At 38.9% G+C, this 22207-nt stretch overlaps 1 protein-coding gene across 1 annotated transcript in view; it reads left to right on the forward strand.

Moving 5' to 3' along the window:
* Nucleotides 1-21909, forward strand: part of LOC142388382 (leucine-rich repeat and fibronectin type III domain-containing protein 1-like protein) — a 197832-nt gene extending 175923 nt beyond the window's left edge. Inside the window, exons 9-11 of the mRNA XM_075473557.1 lie at nt 421-1070; nt 10014-10997; nt 21060-21909. Coding sequence (XP_075329672.1) covers nt 421-1070; nt 10014-10021 — 658 coding nt within the window. The 3' untranslated portion in view covers nt 10022-10997; nt 21060-21909. The remainder of the gene's footprint in view (nt 1-420; nt 1071-10013; nt 10998-21059) is intronic.
* The last annotated feature ends 298 nt before the right edge of the window (nt 21910-22207 follow it).

Raw genomic sequence — 22207 nt, forward strand, 5'->3', positions numbered from 1 at the left:
TTTAGATGTTCACAATACATGGTGTGTGTATCACGTGGTAACTGGCGTCACGCTACTTCTTATATGTGTCCAATGCTGCATCATTGCTTGTAATGCTGTGTAGCAAATTAAGCTTTTCTCCGTTAAAAATGCTTAGTATGTGCTGGATTTCAGCTCTGATTATTTTTATTTTTTTTGGGGAGAGAAAAGTTCCATTCAAACCTGAAGATTGTTCATTCTTTGTTAACTTATTAGTCTTTTGTTTTTCCACATTTATTTTAATTGTGTCTTTGTTTCACATGATTTCATGTTCAGCTGATGTGCAAGTTGAATTGTAGTTGTGCACTGTCTCGCTTTTTGGCTGCAGTTTAAAGTGTTCTGCTTACTTAGAATGATCACATTGTCTGAAATGGAGATCTTTTTGTCTCTTTGTCGTGGCAGGATGATTCCATCCAGCAGCAATGACTTCCTGGTGCGGGACCTCGCCGCTGGACGCAACTATGATCTTTGTGTCCTGGCAGTGTTTGATGATGTCATCACATCACTGACTGCAACGCGTCCGTTGGGCTGTCTGTCATTCACCACAGACACGGAGTTCAGCCAGTGTCAAGCACTGCACAGTCACTTACTGGGCGGTACTATGATCATCATCATTGGAGGGATTATTGTTGCATCTGTGCTGGTTTTTATCATCATCTTAATGATCCGGTACAAGGTTTACAGTCACCAAGGCACAGGCCACGGAAAAGCAGCCATGGCGGTGACAGCACCAAGACCACAGAGCAACGGACAAGGAGGAAGCAGCCAGGTCCAAGTCGTCCCTCACTCTGCCTCAAAAATAACAGACAGTCAGGAAGAATATGCTCTGTCGCCATCCAGGGCGATGTCGCCCAGCAACACTCTGAGAGACACAGTGGCATTGGTTGAGGAGGACAGCAGTGGACAGAGCGTTATGGCCAAAGCCGACTCCTTGGGCACCGAGGAGTTGCTTTCACCAACCAAGGGCCGCTTCTCCTCCAGGGTTGCCATTGAGATGAAAATCAGACCATCATCTGTCGCCAAAGAGCCCTCCTCTCCCATGGAACTGGCAGGTAGTCAAGTGAAATATGGGGGGGAGAAAAAAACATAGAGGAAAACCAATGGCATTTCAGAGAGGTGAAAGAGGAGACAGTAAACATTTTAAAGAGAGTAGGTGGAGACGTACGGAGGAGGGACACAAAGAAAATAAAGACAAACAAAAAGAGTTGTAGGATGAAAAATAGACAGTGTGCAATTGAGAGTGTGAAATTGAGTGAGATAATAACGGAGAGAGGACCAGTGAGAAATTGAGTGAGTGGGAACGAGAGAATGAAAATAAAAGATGCATCCTTGTGCACTTAAGACACTTAGGGACACAGAGGTTGAGAATTGTCAGCCTTCCGTCTGTAGGGCTGCAGTAGCATCTAAAGTTGTATTTTACTTTCCTCTCTATGGTCGCTTACTCTGCATAAGAAATAATATAAAACAAGAAACCTGAAATTAACCTCAGTATAATTTAGAGTAAAACCTCCTCCCAACTCGGCCATGTTGTTCTCTGCTCTTGTCAAATATCAGGCTTCATTTCAGAAGAATGGAAATGTGGTACATGCTTACTCAAAAACCTTTAAAAACAGCAGTTTTTCAGCCTCTTCTCAAAGCACTGTTTCATTAGTGACAATAAACACAGTTAAGGTCTGGATTTGTGTATGAAATTGTTAAACAATTAGGCCAGCTTCATACCTGCTGCACAGTGTGTACCTCACACGTCTGGACATCCTGATTTTCATTTCAGCAGGTGCCACATTGTCGCCATGTGTTAGCTTGAGTTTTGGTTGGTTACCTTATTTCTGACATGAGTCATAAAGAAAGCGGTTCTCATCAAAAATACTAAGCTAAAACATTTTGACCTTATTTACACACACCATCCTGCCAGTGTGAAGCCAGCCTTTGGCTTTTTGAATTCAAATAAAGTCTGTTTAAAAAAAACACACCCTATGGCATGGCATAATCATTAAAAGAAAAAAACATTATGTCAGGTTTAAGAACTGCAAGACATTATTTTCCTTCATAACGTCACAAAGTAAAAGATCATTGAAATTCCACTACAAAATAATTTGTAGTGATTGTAAGATTTTTTTTTGTTTGGTTTTTTGGGGCATTCGTGGCCTTCCTTTGATAGCGGCTAGACAGGAAAGAGGGCAAATAGAGTTGGGAAGACATCCAGCAAAAAGGGCCCCAGAATGAATGAAGATGACTCTACAATTCTGCTAAAGCTAATGCAGCAACAGTATCTACATTTTGAATTATGTTGACACTGATCACAACAAAAAAACACTTATATCTGCTATTAGAGACAAATATGCATAGTTTAATACATGGAAGCCAGAAAATTTAGATGAGTCATAATTGAAGCGCCCCCAGACAAACTTGTTCATGAGTAAATTCAGTCGGAGTGGACATGACACGCAAAACATTTACAATATCTGAATCTGATAGTCAGTTGTGATTTTTAAGTAATCTATATTCATAACACTCAAGCCAGCTGATATAATAACTTTTAGTAATATGTTACCAGAAGTATAAGAAACTGTTACACGACAGAACTGTGGTGGTTTAAAGAGGAATCGCCACAAAGCTATAAACGTAGCTTGTTTTGGCTACGAGGCATGATAAAAATGGCAACCAGTCACAGAAGCAAAAGCAAAAGCCAGAGACAGTTTGGTTGATTTAGACAGCACTTTCTGACAAAGTTCTCCACTATGATTTATGATTGAAAATCTGAAATGGACAGACAAAAACATGGAAAAATGAAACTAGAAAAGCATCAATAAATCACAACAAGATTGAGCTGGGTGACCTTGGACAGTGCAGCCAAGATGAATGATGAAAACATGCCTCTGTGACACCTACAGATTAGAGGTCCAAGTCTGTGCTGTTACCAAAAACTAATTATTTAGGATATCCCGAGCCAAAGTTGAGCATAGCGCCTCAGAACATTTAGTGCTACTTGAGCTGTAGGCTCCTATTCTCTGTGATTTGAACTCTTCATCTCTTGTATAGTTTTGGTTTCAACAGCAGTAGCTGATGGTGTGCTGAATATCACTGGAGACTCACGAAACAGAGAGGGATATTGAGATGGCGTCAGAGGAAATTCGATTGTGACAAAGAAAGTACATTCTTCCAATGTTCTACATAACAGGATAAACAATCTGGTCCTTATTAGGTGTTGAAATGAACTATAAATACAACCTCAGATGAACAGCAACACATCCCATATTACATCATGTTGTGAATGATTTAGCAAGAATTAAGCTAAAATCCAGAAACAGTTTGTGAAAAGCTATGCACACCCCTTGATTCAACCGCTTGTTGAACCATGTTCAGCAGCAAATAGGCTACTTATAGCAATCATTTCCTGTATGACATTATCCGTCTCTGAAATCATTCGATCAAGGAATTTTGGCCAACTCTTCTATCCAATTTTGCTTCAGTTCATTGCATTCATTTATCCACAACTTCACTAAGGTCTTCCCACAGCATTCTAGGGCTTGCCCCCTGGACTTTGAGAGTCATTGCAACACATTTATTCTTTTCTTTTTCGGCCATTATGTTGTAGATTTGCTGGTTTGCTTGGGATCATTGTCCTGTTCTATGACCCAGTTTCAGCTGTCAGACAGAAGGCCTGACTCTTGAATTCTTTCTTATACCGAGGAGTTTGTGGTCCTCTCAATGACTGCAAGGGATCAAAACCTGTCGCTGCAAAACAAGCCCCAATCATCAGTCCTCCAGTTGACAGTGTTTTTGCTGATAAGCTGTGGCTGGGTTTTACCAAAGTGGTGCTGTGCTTTATGACCAAACGACTCCACTTTAGTCTTATCGGTCCAAAGGATATTGTTCCAGAGGTCAAATGGGACTCTAAACTCCTAAACTGTGTTCATTTTAGAGAAGAGACTTTTTCATACAAGTCATACTCGGTCAGTCCTTTTCTGATTGCCCTGTCATGAACAATTAACTTGCTAACTGAGGTCTTTATAGTCTGAGATGTAGCTCTTGTTTTTTTTTTCTTTTGTTTAATTTCCTTTTTCTTTGAGCATCTCATTTTGATCTTGGGGTGAACTTACTTGGATGTCCACACTCTTCTCTAAAATTGTCAGCTATCTTGAAGGTTTCCCACTTGTGAATAATCATAATCACCGTACAACGATGGACTCCAAATAGCTTGAGAGTAGCCTTGTAACCTTTCAGATCGATGGGTACCAACCATTCTCCTTGAAGATCATCGCTGATGTCTTTCCTCCTTGGCATTGTGTTAACACACACCTGAATGCTCCATATGATCAAATCGCCAAACATCTGCTTCTGTAGAGGTGCGAACACTTGCTGATGATAAGTTAATCAGGCGCATTTGATGAGCAATAGCTGGCTATGAACTTCCCCTCTTAATCCCTATGGAAGCATTCAAAGTATACGTAGGTTTATACACACGGCTTCAACATTTTGGCTAAATTGCGTCTGAATATATATTGACACAGTGCAATATGTCATGTGTTGTTGCTCATCTGAAGATGCACTGCCTTCATTCTAAGGAACAGATGATTGTTTTATGTCCTGTTTTTCCATTACTAATAAGAGTGATGCAATATATATACAGTGAAAGTGCAGTTCTGCACGAATATGACACTGTAAAGGTTTTTTCTTGGCATGCAACACACTAGTTTTCAATCAATTTTATGAAACACAATCTTTGACAGCAAAGGCTGTCAGACAAAAGAACATTTTTATGTAATGAAGCCAACTTCCCCGGATTCAAACTTTTGAATTGACCTCACATGCTCAAAAGGTTTGCTTGAAATGAAATCAATGTTCAATGATGTTATGTGAATCCACAAGAAAAGGTGACATTTCTATTCAGGTATGTCTTCTCTGTATTAAGTTCACTCCAGTGCTTTCCCCCGTCAACATTAATCCTCTCAGGAAAATGGGGATTTCATTGAAATGAATAAACGAAGAGACCTTTTCACTTGAGTGGCTTCAATAGCTGAGTTGAAATACTTTATCAGCGATTGGTATGTTATTCATTTGGCCCCTGTGAATGGGTTGAAATGAGGGGTTATTGAGCCTCATGCTGATCACTGCGAGGGAACTGGAGATATGTGCAGCATAAAGAATCTTAGCAAGTTCAGGAAAAGATTTCACCTTAACAAACTTTGCTGTAAGTTTGCTACTGCACCCAGCATAGCGCTTATCAAAGCTTAATCATTGTAGGAGAGAGGGATTGAAAACATTTTCAAATAAGTTAGTCTGACAAACACCAGGCAAAAAAGGAAGAAAAAAGACTAGACTGGATAGTAATTGGCTCTAAACATAATTGAAAGGTTGGTTTTAAGTTGTTTTTCTCACCTATGACCGCAACGTAGGGGAGCTTTATTTAGATAATTCAATTTGTGTGCAGTGAGGTTGGAGGGCAAAGGTGAGCTTGAGAGGAGAGGACTTGGGGTATGTTCATTAGAGCAATGGAAATCTTGCAAAGCGTGATGGAAAAACTTACTCACTCTTTTGCTTCTAACACTAAGTTTCCACCATTGGCACATAATTGAATATTCCCTCTTTAGGCTTAATTAACAGTTCTAACCTTATCTCAACCTTAACTGACTGATATGCAATAATGAGATGGGAAGACACAAGCCATTTATGACAGTTTCCATCATGACACCGGGAAGAAAAACTTAGTGCTGTTCTTTTGTGTTCTTTGCTTCCTTTGTTTGATTCCTTTGGCGCTTTGACGGCAACCTCTAGTGAGGGATGATGTTCTTGTGTTTGTACAAAGGCTGTTAGGGTTTCTCAGGGTGCAACTGTGTCTGATGTGTTTTACAGGCTGCTGCAATGCAGAGAAAGGCAACATTGATCTGATCAGAGAAAGAGCCGCAGTGAGTCAGAGAGCCTGAGGAACAGAACAACTCACTAATATACAGAGAGACGCCCTTTAAAGGCCTTGTGACTATGTGATCCAACATGATAAAAAGAAATTGCTCTTTGTTTGCTTCTTATAGACAGTTTTCATCACTTATGTATGAATTGGAGTATCCATTTTTGAGTTTAGATATTTTCAAAAGACAAACTTCAAAAAGACAAATATAACAGAGCTAATAAGTTTCTAATAACTAAAACTGGTGCTACAATTACCCTCCTCCTGGTCCACTGTAAGAAACTGGAGGCAAATTCTTTATTCATCGCACTTTTTGAATAAAAAAAAGAAATTGTAATTTCCCTTTGCAATGAATAAAGTATTATTTTTTTCATTTCCAAAAAATAAAATGTTAAGTTCAGCTTGTGTTAAGCTTTCAGCAGACAAACCTGTTCACGAAGATATTCCGAACATCTTCATGAATTTGTTGCACAAAATCAAAAAGACTGGATTTCGTCCCACATTGTGTTTAGTAACAGGTTAGGCATTTTGTTTTGGGTCTACTTTAATGTTTGCAATGTGTAATTATAAAAGGGAAGAAACCTGTTCTCCTCTTATGTGCAGTATCTGCAGCACATCTTGTCACCTTCCGTTTGAAACATTCTGTTTAAGCTCATGTTGTTCAAAGGACCCCTTTCCAAGAGACTCACTCAGATAGCTCAGCTGTTGGGTCAGAAATGCCGGCTGCTTATTCTTTGTTTAAAGTGTGCCCAACGAGCCGCTGAGCAAGCGTTATACAAATGTATTTTTATGGCGGCGTTGTTATGTGATGGAAGAAAAGCCTGCAAAGCAGACATTTCTAGCAACTCAGGATTTGTTTCATCTGTGGAATAAAATTACTTGCCAGTGATGTGGACTTTGTAATTTGAAGCCCTTTTCCATGCACAAAAACATAGTTTACAAAAAAAATGCATTAAATGATAGATTTGGATTAGGAGGTATTACAGCAGAAACCAGTGACCATCACACATTGGCCCAAGGTGAGTGAGTATTTAATTTAGAGAGCTTTGATGAAAACAGAGCCTGTTCCTCTTTTCTAAAATTAATCAATGACCAATTACCCAGAGAAGAATGTGTTGACTCTCCTAGTGTTACCTTGGAGCATCAGCTCCAGAAACAAAGACGCTATATGTGGACCTTGCATCAGAAGAAGCTCTTTAATTTGAATACTACAGGGGGAATTTTCTAATTGGATTAACAGGAGGCAAGATAAGCTTGAGACAAACGCATTATGCTAATGTCAAGCAGAGTGCTTGTTTGCTGTTTATCTAAAAACAGACTTTGAATGTGTGTGTATGGGTTTAAATTAGGAGTCACATTGTAGGAAGAAAAGTCTTTACAAGGTTGTGTTCTAGGGACATATGGGTTCATTTTAGGGAAAGCCTCCTGGTAAAAATGTGAGTCCAAACAATGTCCTCAGAATATGAAAACCTCCGTTAAAAAGCAAACGAATGACTGTAAGATCAGGGTCAGCTGCTAAATAGATACTTCATGCATTTGTGTGTTTAACTGCCTTTATCTGGGACAGACGTTCTCACTGGGTTACCTCCTCAGGAAAATGGTACAACACAAGGATTTGTTTAAGTCTGTGTAAAGAAAAAGTGTGTTCTTCCACTGGCCCCTCCATGACTCTGAAGCCTGTCTGTCCACCTTGTCTTTTAATCTATCATCACTCCTTTCAGTGTCATCCCGTATGCCCATGCTCATTCTTCACTGCCACCTGTCTTTCTGAATTCTTCTCACGACATTGCCATCTTTTTTCCCCTCCTGCTGTCTTTCTCAAGCTCCCCCGCATGCTTCCTCTCTTCTTCCTCACATTTTCTGACCGCCTTGACTTTTCTGTGTCTTCTCTCTGCTTCCCCCACTTATTCCTGTGTTGTTCAGGTGCATCAGAGTCAGTATTTTCACTGCTTCTTATAATTTCTCTTCTTGTCTCCTTGCTGTTTTTGCTCTGTTTCCTTCTCCACGTGTCTCTAACTCTTGGACTCCTCCAACAGCAGCTGACAGGCGGCCTCGTAGTGTCGAATGGAGAGACTTTAAGATCTGAAGGCCTATTGTCCTCACAAAGACATCACGCCACCACTGCACACAAAGAGTAATGGCTTGCAGTCCCTGGATATTTATTTCTCCTATAATCCTTCCAACCTGTCATCTCCTAATGCAGCCTCACTCCTGTGCAGCATGCTGCCATCTGACCCATTTCTTGTCTTTCTTTTTGGTCGGGTCACGATCCTGCTTTAGATTAACCGGGTATAGAAAATAGATGGATGGATGGGTTTTAGATCTCAAGCTTTGGCATTCCTGCCCACACCCTAAAAAAGTGACAGAAATAGGAATTTCATTTGTGGTGTTCATAAGACAGAACAATCGAAGCTGCTAAGATAAGGCAGTTAGCTGACTGGCTGGGATACATAAAATGTCAAATATTCCCATGCCAAAGGTTATCTTTTGGTACAGACCAATGTCATAGTGAATTCAATATTTGTTATTTGTTGGACTGTTGGATGAAACAGCCTCTGAGCTTCAGGATTTTTTTTCATCATGTTCAGGTTTATTTATTTTTATTTTAAGGACAATTCAATTGGACTGCGTCCCTTTTATATGAGAGATTTAATAAGTGATTGGAGAGGATGAAAATGATTGCAGCACTGTCGATGCCCCTCACATTGAACTTACCTTACCTTGACTTCATTCCCTCTCCAAATTATTTTCTCTAATGCTTTGTTTGCCGTTACTTTAGATTTTCCTGTCTGTTTCGATTCATAACAGCTTTTTCTGTCTAGTTATTTTTCATGTCTTATATTCTTCCAATTTTTCGCCCTCACCCACTTTCCACCTTCACCTCTCACAATCGCTCCATCTCCTTTCATTGGCATGCAGAGAAGGAGAAGAGAAAATATTGGAGTTTAGGAGGTTTGGATGAGAAAACAGTGTAGATGTGCAGCGGTTGTGATGTATGACACCACACTAAAAAGACTGCTCTTCACTCTTTAACTGACACAATAAGCACTGGATCTATATGAGCTAGGAAATGCTCTACTGACAAATGCACATTACAAATAACAGCTGTGGCCTTTCACTCCCAGGACAAGCTACAGCTGCATTACTCTTTAAGCTTTTGCAAGTGCTGCTTTCCCCGTCTCAGCACACATACTTATTCTGACGTTCATTCTTGATTAGTCAGAAATTAGACTCTCAAACAGCTGCGCAAAAGAAAGAAAAACAAAAAAAAACAGGCATTATAAGTGATTCACTTGGATCATGTTTCATCAAGTAAACCTTTTTCTTCCATAAAATCTAACCGGCACAGAACTTTTCAAATGTTGCAGAAGGCAAGATGGACATATCATTAAAAACACTAAAGCCGACAAAACACAGAATTGTCAGTCTTGTCCTTTTCAAAAGTCTTGATTCAAGCCAGGTTTGATGTAAGCACAGAGTCTGGAAAAAAAGAAATGATAACATAACATAACATTCTGTTTAGTTTCTCTTTATTTCATTTTTCCTTGTCTTCCCCCGAGGATTTAATAAAGTCTTAAAAAAGTACTAAAGTTTTCTTTGTGAATATAAGCTTCTCTTAAACTTGCTTAAGTCCAGGCAGAACTGTGAAAACATATCAAACAGCCTTTTCAGAGAATTTATTGAATCGCACTGCTGGCTAGGATCAAGTAGAGTTCAAACTGAAACACTAAACAAAACATGATGATGAAAACATGTTCAAAAGTTTATTAGGTTTTCCCAATGCATGTTCAAAGTGTATACATGTTTAATACCACCCCAAATGGGATCTTCCGTATCTCACAGGCCATTGAATTTCTAGACGTGAGCTGTTTTTACCTAAAGCCTTTGTTTTCTATCCCTCTGTCAACACCCGATCTTTTACTCCTGATCCCAGTTTTGTTTAACCCAACTTCTTTGTTCTAAATATTCCCTCTTAGAGCAAAGATTATGCTCTTTTTTTGCAGTAATGTCCTTTTCCTTCAAGTATAATTGGCTGAGATTTTAATGATCTATTTGCAAACCTTGTTCTTGTTGCTATCTTGTTTTCTAGAACCCTGATGCTGTTGTTATGGCACATGTGGAGAAGAATCATCACTAGTGGGAAGAAGCTGGTGAAAACTCTGAGAAAAAGAAAAGGCCCTGTATCTCCCTGCATTTCCTGTTTACTGCACCCATTACTTTGTTTCCCTGAATATCATGGAGTTATAGACCTATACAGTCTGATTTATTTTCAAGCACTTATCCTGGTTCTCAACTCTGGATTGGACTACCATTATCAAGGCCTGTTGACAGATGATCATCTGAATCACTTTGAATGGAAGGCCATTTTCCTCTTTTATCTGAAAAATGATATAAAGATATCGAGTGGCAATGAGGAAAATGGATGGAAAATATGAAATAACTTCTCACCATCAACACGCACGGACAGACGCTGAGTGGATGCTACAAACAGAAAGAAAATGAATTGATCAAAGCAAAGAAGGATGCATATATAATCACCTTCAAGTTGGATGTAGATTGTTTAAGACTGCACAGAAAAGGAGTAATATCTCACAGAAGAGTGTCTCGATGGATTGGAGGAAAAAAATGATCTTAAACTTCACGTAAGGGACTCTTCAGAAAGCTGGTTCTATTTGGCTCCACTATCATAATCAATGATGAATAACAATTCTGTATAATATAACTGAGCCAGGGATGGCCAGAGCTGGATCTTAACTGTGACTGGACTCTGCGATTTCTGGATTAGAATCTTGGAAATCACAATATTCTAATGAGCTGTGTGGAAATTGCACGGCTCAGTAAGAGAACCTGAACTGAAAGAGCCCTCCTGGACAGCACTGAACTAACTTGGACCAAGTTGAGCCTAAACTGGAGTTGTATGCTGGTCTGATGCAGACTGAACTGTACAACTCAGCCCTGTTATCGGTCTGCTACTGCTCTTGTCCTGTATCTCCTGTTCCACTGGATGATATTGGTGTGGATCTTTTGTACCTGTACTGGCGTCTCTCACATGTCTTAAGGTCCACTTAAAAAGGTGAGTAATCTGCTGATTAGCCCATTAACCTAACCAAACAAATGAGAAGATCCTCTACCCAAAGACCCAGACTCAGTAATTAGTGTGACATATGGTAACCCACCAGCAGTCACCCAGGCCATCCAGCAATATTGGGTCCTGCTCCTTAGTTTAAAACACATTTAGGGTCTAAAATGTCTCCTGGAGTGAGTGGCATGTAACCTCATGAGGGCAATACTTTAACGAGGGCCTCTCTAATTGCTTTTACCCAGACAGTTACCTCTCTGGCTAAACGGTCTGTCTCATTGCCACTTTCGACTGTTAATGTCTCCACAGGTGACAGGAAGTGCATCCCACTCCTGTTTGTTTCTTGTTCTTTTAGTGAGTGAGTGGCTCCATATCTCATATACCTCTCCCCCATCTGTCCATCAGATGTCTTTTTTTCACTCGCCTGCCTGAGGCAGTGATTGAACACTTCTGCAGAAAAGGCTGTGAGAGGATTGGTTACGAGCAAACAGTGCAGCTTCAGGGAAAGAACTCTGCCTGTACAAGAGGGGGGTCAGCAATATCTATTTAGTCGGACAGGACAGATGCCGGTGTCGGATGCTGCAGAATTGAACGACTCATCTCCAGGCTGCAGACATACTCACTCACTGTCAAACTGAAATTACTCATTTATTAGGGCCAATCAACAGATAGTCATTGTTTCCCCTTTTTGCTCCTCAATGGATGGGAAATTGTTGATTGCCATTTGACATGAAATTATATAAGAAGTCTATGTCCTCGAACTAAAAGCAAAATGGAGCAAATGAAAAACCAGCACAGCAGATATATAATTAGTCTTGCACCTTGTTTTCTCCCATCAAATTAAATTGTTTCTCACCCCAAATAATTTGCAATTGTGATGTTGTGTCACCAGCACCCATAATGTTTCAGTGGGTATTAATCCAATATCAATTTCAAGGTTCTCTACTGGACATAGATGGTAAGATTGTCTCAATAACCTGCTTATCAAGGATTCCTAATTCTCTAAAGTACTTCACCCACTCAGACTAACCTCGACTGATGCAATTACTGTATTTACAAACACATGTATGCTTTTAGGGGCACGGTGTAATTGCCATGAAATATAATTAGTTTAATTACTTTCATATTCAGGGGCTTTAATGGTACAGCACTTGTCAACAAACAATCACTTGCTGTGACAACACTTGTGTGTAAAGAAGAATATCATCAAATGTGTGTGTTCAGGGGTGTTGAATAATTACCGAATGTCAAATTGATTTTAATTTTCCTGACAACATTTTGTAGCAAAGCAGCTTACTTTCAGTTTGGCCTGAGATAACTGATTCAGTCTGACAGCCATGAGCACACCCACATAAAACTGTAATGGGATGTTTCATTTTCATGCAAATATACTGAGAGATGGGAAAGCAAAAGGAAGGAGGGGATTGATGAGGAATATTGCAGGCTTAGGGAATTGCACATGCAAGTTGCATAATTGTAAATTTATTGTCCCCTTTTGCATTGAGGATACCCCTGACAAACTTTATGAAGGAAAAAAAAAATATGGTCTTACAGTCATTCTAACTGTGATTCATGTAAACACAGAAGAGCAAGTGTGTGCAGCTATTCTCTGTGTGACTATAAGATATTCACATCTGTGGCTTTTTTCTGCTTTCTAATTACCAACCATGGTAATGATGCAATTAAAACAATGAAACAAGAAAGCATAGGGCGAAATATCTTGGGCTTTTTGTAGATCATCATTGGAACAGCAAGCCTACTTTTACAGCCCAGTGAAAGCGCACTACAATTATCTGTGCATTGCTGTAGTCTTTCCACAAAGTCTTTATGAAATCTCAAGAGGTTTTCAATTGTAATCAAGGAAAGGTGTTAAGAAATTAAATTAAGAAGTAAGTCTGTGGATTATTCTGCTGTGGAATCGTAAAATCTGGAATGCTCTTTGAAAAGACTTCCATGTACAGTAGATGGATTATAAATACAGACCTGACCAGATTTAGAGTTGCCGATTTATCTGAGCATGCCACTCCAAAACCACTCCGAGCCATGAAATTGAATGAAACTTGCTAGATGCTTTACACAACTTGATGATGATAAACGGCTGCTACAGGTCATTACTGCCTTCCTGACATTGTTCATTGCTCTAATCTCCCATCATCTCCCAGCATTTTACTCCCTTGAATCTGCAGTCAAATGTGGTCTTCAAAAGCATTTTATTTGACTGATTAAAACATCAATTATTCTTTGTATAATTCCTACAGTAATATAAAATATAGAAATTACAATATGGGATCATAAGAGGGGTTACATATGGTGCTATTTCTTGGCTTGGTGCGGGAAGTGACTGCTGAAGTACCCATTACCCATTTTCAGTCTCTGTGGAATGCTAAACAAGCCAGCTGCTGCTGGGGCATAAAATATTTCCCTGAAAAACACGAGATTAGTCGTCTTATTCTAATTTAAAAGACAGAAAAAAGCATGATGCCCAGAAGGTCAAATTGCTTGTTTAAATATGTTTACTTAACATAACGTTGTCTTTAAGCTTTTCATATCCACAGGGAATGAACTGATAATCATTTAACTGATGAAGTGAACCAGGCGCTTTCGTTGTTGTTTTCGTAATGCATCTGTGACCATTTTGCAGTACCAAGTCCCTCCCAGCACGTGGTTTATTGCATTTAAAGGGGTTGAACTGCAATGCCAAGATCTCAGCGTGAGTTCTGACTACATGGCCTGATGGACCATGCTATGACTTGAATTTAGGCTGCGTGTCACATCTGGTAGCTGATGTGGCAGTGATGTGAACAGGCATGCTTTACCGCATTTATTTAAAAGATCTCTGCCAAACACACTTAAACTAAGAATGACATACAGCAGATCTTCAATATATTCATCGACAGAAGCTTCAGCCATTTCACACGGCTTTTCAGCGGAGCAAGTAGGAACGATTCAGTAACAGTAGAGTTACGTTCTTCTTCAGATCTCCTTTCTGTGAGCAGAGGCTGGGTATTTTGCACCACTTTACTGTCTGACATGCGGTCATCTGAGACGAGGCTCATATATTATAATTGAATTTTGTTATCTGAGTTAAGGAGGACAAGGGATTGAGAGAAAAAGGGGGACAAATGATAACTGTGCAAAGGAGACACAGAGGGAGAAGAGAAAGTGGTAGAAAACAAAGGAAAGGGAAGAAGGAACTGAAACTCATTTATACATAACGGAAGGGAGAAAATCTGAGAATAAGTAAAAAAAAATAATTGTCAAAGAGAGAGAGATGGGAGAAGAAGCAAGGCAGAGCAAGATAATTCAAAAATTTGCATATGCATGCTTGTTCAGTATTGGCTGACATGATCATCTTGTACATATGAATGGCTCAGTGATGATCTCAAAGCACCAATATTGCTTCTTGGACTGAGAGGGAAGAGCTGTATGATAACTAGCTTAATTACAAAAAAAAAAAATAAATAAGAGTTATAGGAAATAAAGGAAAAGGCAAGCATTGGAAATGGGGGAGGTGGAGAATGAGGAGAATAAATGCAAGGATGACAGGCAAGAGTAGAGGAGGAGAAGTGAAGAAAAAAGGAATGGATGGGAAAACAGAAGGAGAACAGTGAGTGGGATGCGTGGAGAATTACTCAGTGTGTGTGGAGCTCCAGCTGTATTGCGCATCAGTATAAGGTGTTTTTGGTTCCTCAGAGAGACAACATGCTACTGTGAATAATAGATGACAACACTTGCACACAATGCATGTTTATTTTTGAGAACAATTATTGCATGACCCTTTTTCCTCTTTTAGATTCTTACTGAAGAAAGGTCTTGAAAAATGAATCGTAGCTGTAGATTATACATTCTAATCATCCCATTAAGTGCCACAGACCTATGTACGTGTGTGTGTGTTCATGTTAAAGCTGCCGTCGGCAGGTTTTCAAAATTCTGAGTCTAAAGTCGGAAAATTCGAACTGATACAACTTTCAGGTCCCTCCCCCTCTGTGGACGAGGTTGTACACGTGAGTTCACACCAGTGTGCGCGCACACAAGCTGGGGGCAGACTCACGCTCAGCATGGAAGACGTGGTTGGTGACTGTTCTGCTCAGATAATAGATAAATAATAAACCTAACGTGATTGGTTAAAAACAGCCGGGAGCGCTCGATTTTTGCAACCACAATTACAGGCTTTAGAGGGAGCTACAGAATTCGGGATTTTTCCTAAACAGCCTATTTAATATTCTACTTCCAGAATCCCATGACAGTTCAAGCTAATATGACTAAAAAGTTATTTGAAATTTTGTACTGGATGTTCCTTGATATTACTCCGCCACCGCTAAGAAAATAGTGCGAGCATGAACGAGCTGCCAAATAAAACACGACAGAAGCAACTTTTCGCCACGAAATTTGATATGGATTACCATTGCATACCAGTAACCACTCCGGTGAGTTGATTATTTTGAAAACGGACGTTTATTGTGCTTTTACGGACCTTTCTAGACATGCGCATGACTTGCCATTCTGAAGCAGGTTGAGAAGAATCAAAATTAGGCAAATACCGGAGACGGCAGTAAACATCAAAAAAGCGGTGAGGGGGGTTCTAAAACATTGCAGACGACTCAGAAAAGAGGCTTAATGTTGAAAATACCGCAGCTCCCCTTTAATGTTGATGTTTTGTGCACCTTGGATGTTGCATAAGTGAAAGTGGCCAAGCTCTGACGTGTTAAACTATAAGGATTATGGATCCACGCAGGAGTTTTCATGTCAAAGAGAACAAAAAATGTAACTGCACAAGCACATAACAGACCACTGCCTTAGGCTTTTTAGCCTGATGGACATCAAAGATTTAGACAAATAAAAGCTTTCACATTGGCTGTAATTTGTGGTGTAAAAAGAAATAGAGGTGGAGGTCCTTTCCTACTGGATTAGTACACATGTCCAAAAACAGGAGCTAAGGTCTTTGGAACACCTGGTATTATGTCATGTCACACAAAGTCCAAGATAAAACGAGATATTTGACAACATTTTACAGTGACAGAGACGTTTAAGGGAGGGGAAAGTATTAAATTGGCACTTGTTAGAAAAGAGGATTTTCAGCCTTCAGTTCCCAACTCTTTTGACCTGGATCTCAGTGTCTTGGCAGACTGCTGCCAATGGAATAAAACTCGTAACAGCTAGTCATTTTTTTCATGGTCCTTGTTTCTATGTCCCATCTAGAACATCAAGTTTCTGGGCACGTTATCTTACTGAAGTCTAAAACAAACAACAACACATGGCTGCATTCAGATGATTCGTTCTCATTTCTTCATGAAAATCTGAAAGTAGACTTTGATTAAAACAAGTTTTTCTACATTACCTCTGTGACAAAAGAGTTCACTCTTCTGACACCTAAAAGGATTCGCTATCTCACGACGACATTATTAAGATGTGAGCAAAGCATTGTTCCAGCTTCCCATGACAAATTAATATCTGACCATGATTTCATTATAGAATTCTCAGCCATTATCTATCCATGTCCCTTGTATTAGTAACCCGTAACCTAATATCTCATTATCATTCAAATGCTGTTTTCTGTTCAAGCAAGCAATACATTAATTTCTGCTAATGTCACCAAATGAGCAATGCTGATATTGTATCGTAACTGTTTTTTGAATGGGTAAGGATGGCCTGTAATTTAAATGAGGGAGCAGCAATTATATTCACAACCATACAAAAAATGGCCAAATCAAACTGACTGACATTTACTGATACACGCTTATAAATGCGTATTTCATTGCAAGTCAGAAGAGCGTGTTGTGTGTATGTCTAAGGAAAGTCGGAAATGCGGCAATGACTGAAGAAATAGAAGCCATAATTGAACCTTGAAAATGTACTGCTCGACATTAACTGATAAATAATCCCTGTGTCCCTTTCTCTGCTGCTGCACAAAAGCTTTACAAGCATCTCATCAGCAGGACAGAAGAAGGAGCTGTGGCAGCACTGTGTAACTGGTTGGAAATTCATATAGCAAAACAGAAAATACCTTGAGCAGTTTACTCGGAAACGGCCACAAATGTGTCTTCATTGTGCTAACTTCTCATATTCAGACGTATCTTAACACTTTCTTACTGAGTTTCAATGTTAGTCAGTTTTTAAAATCCCTTTATTACACCTTAAAGTGCTTCTAATATCTGTAAGGGTCTTAGAGGTGATGAAAGAGTAAATGAAATAGACAATGAATGAATTAGTGGCAGTGCAAATCTCAAAAAAGGCTCTATAAAGTAAAAAGACTCAAACATTTCCCCCAGGCATGGGTGCAAATAGAATCACTGTTGGTTAAAGATTTTAGCTTTGGATTTGTTTGGATTCTTACACCAAGACGCTGAGGAAGTTTGTTTGTGTTGGAAGGAACAAGGCGATGGTGCTAAAGAGAGTTGATTTTGGAGGCTGGAGTCTTTTAGATGTTACAAACAGAGAGGGTGCTATATTGGTTTATTGGCAGTTTCAAAGCTTTACACAAATAATGGTGTTGAGGTTGCAGAATGAAGTTAACTATTGATACCTGAGGTTTTGATTTAAAATGTCAGCCTGAACAACAATCTTGAACTAACCAAAGAATTGTAGGATGGAATTGTCAATATTGCTTATTTTGCATTAAATATTACTTTAGCTAATATGTAGACTTTGGCAGTGTTATCTATTTGTTATGAAACCAGGATTATTTTGGTCTTTGTATGGTTAAAAAAACACGAGATGCATCATTTAACAATGGATTTTGTATTTTTAATTTTCTTATATACACTATTAGGAATGCATCTTTACTAATATTGATGCGGCATCAGTTCATCTTCAGTCACGTAGGATTTGAAATCCTTTTGTGTGATCATCAGCAGATATTCAAGTATAATAAAACTATGCTGTAGTGCGGATGAAGTTGTGGATCACAGAAACCTCTCGGCAGTAATCAGGGGGTGATTTCCTGTGTCGTTGTCAGTATAATTTCATGCATGTGTTGCAGTAAATTAGGAAGGGCTGGCATTGATCTTATACCTTGAACTAATATTGTTTACTAAATTTGTAGACTGAGAATCAGAGTGCATATAGTTCAACTTTCTTCGATCTAGTTCGATAATTTCAAGCTATGTGCGCTGAACTGAAACAGATGGGCAATTACTGTAAAAGTGACACTGGATTGCTAATTGTTATCTGATGAAACAGTTATTGAAATTGACAAATTACTGGATCACTGCAAAATCACTGGCTACACGAGCTCTAAAATCTTCAGAGGCCATTGAGTAGATAATGAACTATTGAAATAACTATTTGATTAGTATTGCACTTTTCATATTACCACTGCTATAAATACTTTTCATCATCTCCATGAACTTATTCTCATTATTGTAATAATAATGATTAATATTGCTAATAATAATAATCTACACATTTTTTTTTCATTTTGCAAATGTAGATGTCACATTGTGTTGCAGTAAAATTAAAGTTAATTTCGTGTTTTTGTTTTTTTCCCCCTGAGCCCTGCAAATGGGCACGCGCGTTCTGCATTGGTGTTATTAAAATGAATGAGGGGTTTGCTCTTTTCACGCAGTACCAGTGTTGGTCTGCATACTACCTTGGGGCTAATTTGTTGTGCAAGATCTGCTTGTGCAGCTGCAGTGGGAATTTTGTAAAATGCAAGGCCACTTTTTAGTGGACTTGCAGAAAAGAGGATGACTTTTTGGTTCCATTTTGCAGAAAATTGTTGTGACATTTGTTTTTTGAGTTTTACATTCTGGATGTTGTGACTGTATGTGACAGACACATGTACAGTATGCAGAACGTCTCCAAAATTAGATTATTTTGGCATAACTCTAAATAAAATGGTTAATTGTGTAAATTCAGTTGCCATGATGGATATTAGATGAACTGCTGACTGTTACTTTTCACTTACTTAATAAGACCGCACAAGTATAGAATTTCTCACTCAGAGTGCTCAGAAGCAGTTCAGTAAAAGTTAAGATGTAAATCCAGCTTAAAAAAGGATATTATCTGCCCTTGTATCTATGGTGTTGGCTTTTGGATTTGACTTTCTCTCACTGAGAATAGAATTAACTCCAGGCTTATTAGGAGACTAGTTTATAAAGTACTGCCAGGACTGTTTTATCTTTGTGAGTTATTCAAATCGAGGCACAACAGGTGAAACTTACTAAATAGTTTTCTAATAAAGTTGTCAAATTTACAGTCAAGATCTTTCAAGACTTATTTTCTCACAATGAGCTTTTCTTGTTCTCTGAGCGAGAAAAACCAAAACCAAAAGGTCAGAAAAGTGTTAGTAAAGTAGTGTGTTGACAGAACGTATGTTGGTCTCAACCTCACGTCCCATGAAGGCATGTGGTTGAAAGCGCAGCATTTAGCTGATCATAAGTCCTATATAAATAATGTCATGTCTTTGTCTGATTCATCCAGCTCGTGCACAAACTAGACACCACATGTTGTTATTTATGTAATGTCACCAAAAACGTTTGATCCTCAATGCTTTTATAGGACTGAGAAGAGCTACGTTGATTGGCCTAAAGACTAAAGACAATCCATGCACCTCTGCTCTTAAACAGCCATGTGTAGATAAAACTCAACTTTGTGCCTCTTGCTACAGAAATTATATATGTAAAATAATTGCAGCAGCTCAGGCTCACCGTTGTCTGTTATCAGCTCCATTTCTCCAATTATGGATTTTCCAACTTTTTCCTAATAGGTGGAGAGCTACTCTATAAATCAATTTGTTCTTATAGAGGGGACACATAAAGGCACGTGTTCTGTTGATCTATTTATTTTCTTAACCATTAACTTTTAAGCCAACTATACATCATTACTGCCAGCTGCACAATGTGCTATTTGTGAGTAACAGGTCCCCCCCCCCCCCCGAGAGGACCACTTACAACGTGACAGCTAATCATTTCAGCATGTTCAACTTACAGTATTAATGAGGCCAGTGGTGGGAGATTTGTTCGAGGTTAACAAGGAGAATGGTGGGCCAAATAACTGGCTTCCATCAAACTCTCCCAATAAATCAGTACTCCCTGTGTAGAATGGCTTTTTATTAATTGAGTTACCGGGGGATTTAAGACGATAAAGATTCCCCTTTATAAATGTCATTATTTTACCAATTTTAACAGCTTTGCACGATAATCAGAAAGCAGGGATTGCACGAGTCAAGGCTTTTGATGCTATTCCATGGCAGTTTCTGCTTCAACACTAGAGGACTGAACATGTGAACGAAGACACGTTGTGGCTTTTAAGGGACTTACCAGTTTTGACATCAAGAAATAGGGTTGAGTGAGGACCCTTATCCAAACTATTCAAAATAGCTAATGTGGACATTTTGTAATGTATTCCAGAGTTCCACTTGCATTAATTGTTGAGACGATATTTTTGCAAGTTGCGGTGCATGAGGGACTCCAAACAATACAAACGGGTGATCATTTTCTGATTTGCACTCATCTGATCTCCAGTGATGCAGATTGCAAAAAGAAAGAGAGGAAATAACGTGGTCTTGATTTGCAACGTCTCACAAGAGAACATGAATTGGCTCCTTTTGGTCCACAGTGCAAATAGGAGCACTTTTAAGATTTCAGACATTTTGATGATGTTTGAGCATCTTGTCTACATTTTCCTTCGCTAATTGTAATATGGTTGCGTTTTGCATGGTTTTGCAAAACAACATATGCCAGCTTTTATTGTTAGACTGGGCTGCTATTTGGAATAGAAATAAGATACAATTACAAATTCAGACATTTTGCCCAAGACACAGGAAGCATAAACATTATTCAGATAAACAGAATACTTATTTATGCTTGAGGCTGCCAATATGGTAGCTGTGTCCAACAGGTTTTGGTAAATGTCTTATGCCTGGAAATCTTCCGAATATACAACAAAAAGTTCAGTTACTGTCCTTCTTGCATTTGGAAACAGTTCTGGATTTGTATTATAACGGTACTCAGTCATTAGAAAAGGCCATTGAGGTTTGATACATTTTCTTGTGATAAAGAAAAAAACATACATGACAAGTAATTTCTTTCTTTCTTCCTCTCTTTTCTTCTTTAGATCCAGTGATCAGGATGAGAGCCACATGCTCGAAGTCAAGGAAGGCAAATGAAGCATTAAGAGAGAAAGATTAAAGTAGCAGGGTATCAAATCACACCAGTCATTATTGATATCATATATCACCCCATTTTGATCTGAAACTTCATCATCATTACCTTCACCACTGAGAAGGTTTACACACATAGAGTTCTACGCTGACAATCGCAGTTTGGTTTAACGTGAAGATAAATGCTGTACGACGGTAAATCAGTGCACAGCCCGCATTGTTAACATCTTGGCTGTCGTTATTCAGTGTCATTACATCTTCATTATCAGAGTGTGATTACGTGCGCACATCCTTGCTGACAACAGGTCACATCTCACTTAATGTTCAGTCTCTGAGAGTTATACCTTCATACGTGTCTGGCAGATGTCCCTGTATAACAATTATTTGTATATTCCAGGTGCTCTATATTAGCATCTCCCTCATGATTTTTATAGTTTGTCAAGTATAAGTGGGATGTGTGATACACATGCCTTATCGGATATGTACCGTCCGTATGTGCGCACGTATTCACACGCACTGCTGCCTCAACAAAATCATTCCCATCAGGATTGTAACAGAGTTCCCTGCTGATGTGGTAGAACAGGAAATGGACGGAGAACCTCAAACCTTTTGACCCATCCCAAAACAAACACATCCCCCCCAAAAAAAATACAAAACGTAGTGTTCACCCTCCCCCTCCCTGTGTTCCTTTCACTTTTTCTTTGGGCTTTATCTTTTGTATGTGTACATAAAGCAATTCCAAATCTATAGTTTTGTACATGTAATTTTTATGGTGTGTGGATATTTTCTAATAAAATAAAACAAAATCGGTGACTCTTTGCAAGACTGTTTTTTTTTTTTTTTTCAATGTTCAGTCACATTATATCAGGTAGTAGTTTGCCAGACAGGAGGATGAAAATAAGAACAGTGACAACTTAGATTTCTTTTATTTGCATTGCTCCCACTTAAAGAGTGTTTCAAGTCTGCCTGTCTTTACAGATTACAGTTTTACTTTTTCTCGAAGTCAAACTCACTAATTGCAACAGTATTATGAGTAGAAGTATTATTAGAACCATTTCAGATGTGTAGTTATAGACATCAAGATCTACGCAGCAACATTCTC

Source organism: Odontesthes bonariensis, chromosome 9, assembly GCF_027942865.1.
Source record: "Odontesthes bonariensis isolate fOdoBon6 chromosome 9, fOdoBon6.hap1, whole genome shotgun sequence".
Lineage (NCBI taxonomy): Eukaryota > Metazoa > Chordata > Actinopteri > Atheriniformes > Atherinopsidae > Odontesthes > Odontesthes bonariensis.